The following is a 4,198-nucleotide window of genomic DNA, read 5'->3' on the forward strand; positions in this document are numbered from 1 at the left end:
ACTTAGTGATATTATGATGGTTTTTGAAATAACACAATATCCCTTTCTCTCAAACTTAATAACGGTTTTTGTTTCCATGAACCTCATTATGTGAAACTTAGATAGACAATCAAGTTCAAAAGTAGAATATATTAGAAAAAAGGGATATATAAAATATAAGTGCAAAAATTCTTTGAATTAAGCAAGTTGAGAAGTTTGAAGCAATCTTTGAATGAAATTGTGACAGATCATAAAGTTAGTGTGATTCAGATTTTGTTGGAGGAATTCCTGCTCAGCTGGCACATTTGGTAGCTTTCATACACTAAAGTAGTACACAGAAAGCCTAGATAACCAGAAGGTTAGTTAATCTTTTATTTTCTTTTTTTTCATTTTTTTAAATTTACGTTTGAATTTGGTATCTTTGTAGTTGGGACTATTTTATTTAGGAATTTGGTATCTTTACATACCATGGAGAGAATTGTTTTGAAGTGCTTATTGCATTAAATTTTTGTATCCATTAGCCTGTTACTTTATCAGAATGTGTTATATTTCCTCAACAATGTCTAATTTGAGTTTATAGAAGCAATAAACCCATGTAGTAAACAGTGGATGTAGTAAACCCATTTTAGCCTAATTTCGAAGGGTTTTTGAATTTCCATTTTAGTCTATAAATTTTCAAGTTTATTACTATACATTTTGAACTTGTGCATTTTTTTTTTTGCAATCAATTAGTTGCACTATTTGAACTTGTAATTTTGCTATTTAAATATTAACAAGATTTTTCAATATTTTGACCAAAAAATATTAATTTATTATATGATTAAATACTATCTTTTTGACTAAAAGTATATATTTAATACTAATTAATTTTTTATATTAATAATGTTCTATTTTAATATTTAATATTTTTAAATGTTTTTAAAACTTATAAATAGTTTTTTATCAGTATAATAATTTTGATCATTATTTAAATTTATTTTAATATACTTATAAATAAACAACTTACCCGTGTAATTTATTGTCAACTTTAGACTTCAAGAACTACGAAATGGATAAGACTTGGATTAATTTGTCAAGGGTAAGCAACGACTATCGAAATGGAGTACAAACTTTTCTAAATTTTGCATTTCAAAATGCAGGCCAAGAGAATATGATTCTTTGCCCATGTAAGAAGTGTGGCAACATCAATTGGCATTTTCGTGAAGTTGTCTACGAACATCTAATTGTTGATGGGTTTATTCGGGGTATAAAAAATGGATTCTCCATGGAGAGTGCACACCTAGTAGAACCTCTTCAACGACTAATCCGGCTTATCCTCATAGTGCTTACCATCAGCTCGCAGCAATACATGCCTTCGAGGAGTCAGGCTCAAGCTGAAGTTCAAAGGTTAAGAGACCAGATGGCTCAGATGCAAGTGAGCACAGTTGAGCAAATTGCTCAACTTAAAGAGGAGACAGCATCGAGAGAAGCTGAGGTTCAAAGAAAATATAAAGAACTCCAGCTACAACTTAAAGCGAAGGCAGCGGCGAGGGAAGCAGGGCAGAGCAGAAGGTACGACGCACTCTAGCTACAACTTCAGAATATGATGAAGATGTTTCAGCAGTTGCAAAATCTGCCGTCTTAGACATTTGTTTTCTTATTGTAAGTATATTTTTAAAATTGTAACTTTTAACATTATTGTAAGAATATTTTGAATTATACTTCAGTTATCAATTTATATCATATATCTTTCGTTGAATTTGAAGTATCATTTAGATTTGCTGTTTTTAGCTGGATTTCATACTACAGGAAGGGTTGTATATGGATGAAAATTGAATGTTACAAATCTGCCAAAGTTAGTGGCGTTTTTTCATAAACGCCGCTAAAGAATGGTACTTTTAGCGGCGTTTGTGAAAAAAAAGTCGCTAAAAATCATTCTCTATAGCGACTTTCATGATAAAAGCACAGCTAAAGGTTATGCCCTTTAGCGGCGTTTGTGGCGCTTGTTTTGCTGTAGTATTTATAATTTTGTATGTATTTTTCATAAAAATAAAAATTAAAAAATTAATTTTTTTAATTTTTAATTTTTAAGAATTAAGAATAAATTGACATAATGGGTATAGTTGAGGGTTAAATTTGTTAACTTATTTTAGAATTAAGACTAAATTGATAAAATTTGCAAATATTAAAATAAATTTATTACTATGCTAATGAAAAAATAACTAGGCCAATACTCCGTTAGTGATTTGACAGAAGAGGAACAAAATATTAAATTTTGATAATCTTAGTTACTAAAATAAAAATTTTTAAACCTAAATGATAAAATAAAATATAGACTAATAACTATTTATATAGTTTACCCATAATAATAATAATAATAATAATAATAATATCCAGTCAAGTTCCAGTTTCTGAAAATGAATCCAACATCCGCAAAACTGAGATAGAGGATGAAAAAAAACATCCATTAATTTCTGACCAGGATCAGTATCATCAGTGTGAGATGGTCAAACGGTACAAGTAACATGATCATCTCCTCTGTCCCTTGTAATTTCGTTTATCCCAAATAATAATACAACTGAAAGCTGTGAAAACATCAAATGAGAAATCTCATCAGAGTACATGTTCAGAAACTACAAAACTTAGGGAAGTTTCATAATCCTAATTTCTAATTCTTCTCCATGTGATAAGTCTACAAGCCTACCAAAATGAAGCATCTACCTTAGTTTCTATCATTAGTCTGAGACTAAAGATAACATAAATAACATGCGCATGGTTGAGCAGCACTGAAATTTATTGGCTAATTAGCAAATGGTTTCCATTCTAGCAGCAAGTCATCATCGCATCCATGCACGTCTATTTAAATGGCTGATCTGGCTACGTATAAAAAAGTTGGTGAATATGCGAAAAACAAAGGGGTTTAATGGTTTTCAGGGCCTTGATCGTATAGAATTCCCTTGAATACATGCCCTCCAATATTCACAGCCGTTTGATAAGCCAACTGATCCTCATCTACTTCGTCCATAGCGTTTACTTTTACACAGCGGAAGACTGCTGGAGAATTCACTTCTGAGGGGAATTGAGCCAGTTCCAACCCTAATTTTCAAACTCCAACAAGATTAAAAATGAGTATTCTTTGAACATCTTTTTTATGACCATTATGAGACTTATTCGTCAATTTCACACCAGCAAACAGTGGCAAAAAAGGTAAAGCAGTCAAGAGAGGGAAGAGGGGATCGATCACCTTGATTCTCTCCTCGAAACTGTTGTTGTTGTTGTGGATTCTGTGGTTGCTTCTCTCGCCTTCTAGCAGCAGGAACCCAAGTACTCTTAACGTGAGTTTGGCACTGGAAGCCGTGGCTTTTGCAACAAGTCCTGCATCTCAAATGGGCACAATCTTTCTTAGCCTGGTTTCCACAGTCTTGGCAGTTGATGCCTCCTTGTCTCATGTCCGTAAACCCTACTGATCTCGAAGACCACTCATCCGAGAGGTTAAGGCCGCTAGTTCTTCGACTAGGACCCGCTCCAAAGGACTGATTATTCACATTTTGCTGCTGCTGGTAATAATTATAGTGTGGCCATATCTCGAACCCTTTGTTGCAGATCTCCTCGTTTCTGTACAAATTCAGGTTCTCCTCTTTATCTTCGTCTTGTCGTCCACCTAGATAGAAGAAACCAGCCATTTCTTACACCCGAACCCACCTCAGTTTGGACCAAAATCCATAGCACAAACACCTGTTAGCACCCTCACCACAAACCTATAGCGCAAAAGGAAAAAACGGAAGGCCGAGACATGAAAGAGAGCGAGAAACGAAAAACACAAAGAAAGTAAAGAAAAAGAAACCTGTTCAACAGCCAGCTGTGAAGAGTTCGATGTACCAAGATTGTGAATGAAGAATATATATTGGAAAAAGTTTTCATTTAAGATATTATGTAGCTTTTTAAGAACGTCATTAAATGTTTTTAAATTAATATTATATTAATCAACCTTTTTCTCAGCTTCATTAATTTGAGAGTCAAAATATCTTATGTAAAGTATATGAAGAATTCAAATTGAAAGTCTTTTCAAATTTAAATTAAACTATTTTTAAATTTAAATTATTTACGCTAAATTGGAGATGATATTTAATGAGGTAAGATTCTCAGAATTTGATTAATTAAAACGAGTTTTAGCAGAATGCAATTTACCTAAAAATCGAAAGAAGAGATATGAGATGGCTTGAATGACGTGTGAGAATCT

The 4,198-nt window shown here is 32.7% G+C and overlaps 1 protein-coding gene across 1 annotated transcript; it reads right to left on the reverse strand.

The window, feature by feature from the left end:
• Positions 1–2,402: 2,402 nt before the first annotated feature.
• Positions 2,403–3,956, reverse strand: LOC107910209 (protein SHI RELATED SEQUENCE 5). The gene is made up of 3 exons (XM_016837991.2): positions 3,803–3,956; positions 3,203–3,716; positions 2,403–3,054 (listed from the first exon to the last, which is right to left on the reverse strand). Exons 2-3 carry the CDS (start codon positions 3,639–3,641, stop codon positions 2,879–2,881), a joined length of 615 nt encoding a protein of 204 aa, XP_016693480.1. The 5' UTR covers positions 3,642–3,716; positions 3,803–3,956; the 3' UTR covers positions 2,403–2,878.
• Positions 3,957–4,198: the final 242 nt, after the last annotated feature.

Source organism: Gossypium hirsutum, chromosome D02 (genome assembly GCF_007990345.1).
Source record: "Gossypium hirsutum isolate 1008001.06 chromosome D02, Gossypium_hirsutum_v2.1, whole genome shotgun sequence".
Lineage (NCBI taxonomy): Eukaryota > Viridiplantae > Streptophyta > Magnoliopsida > Malvales > Malvaceae > Gossypium > Gossypium hirsutum.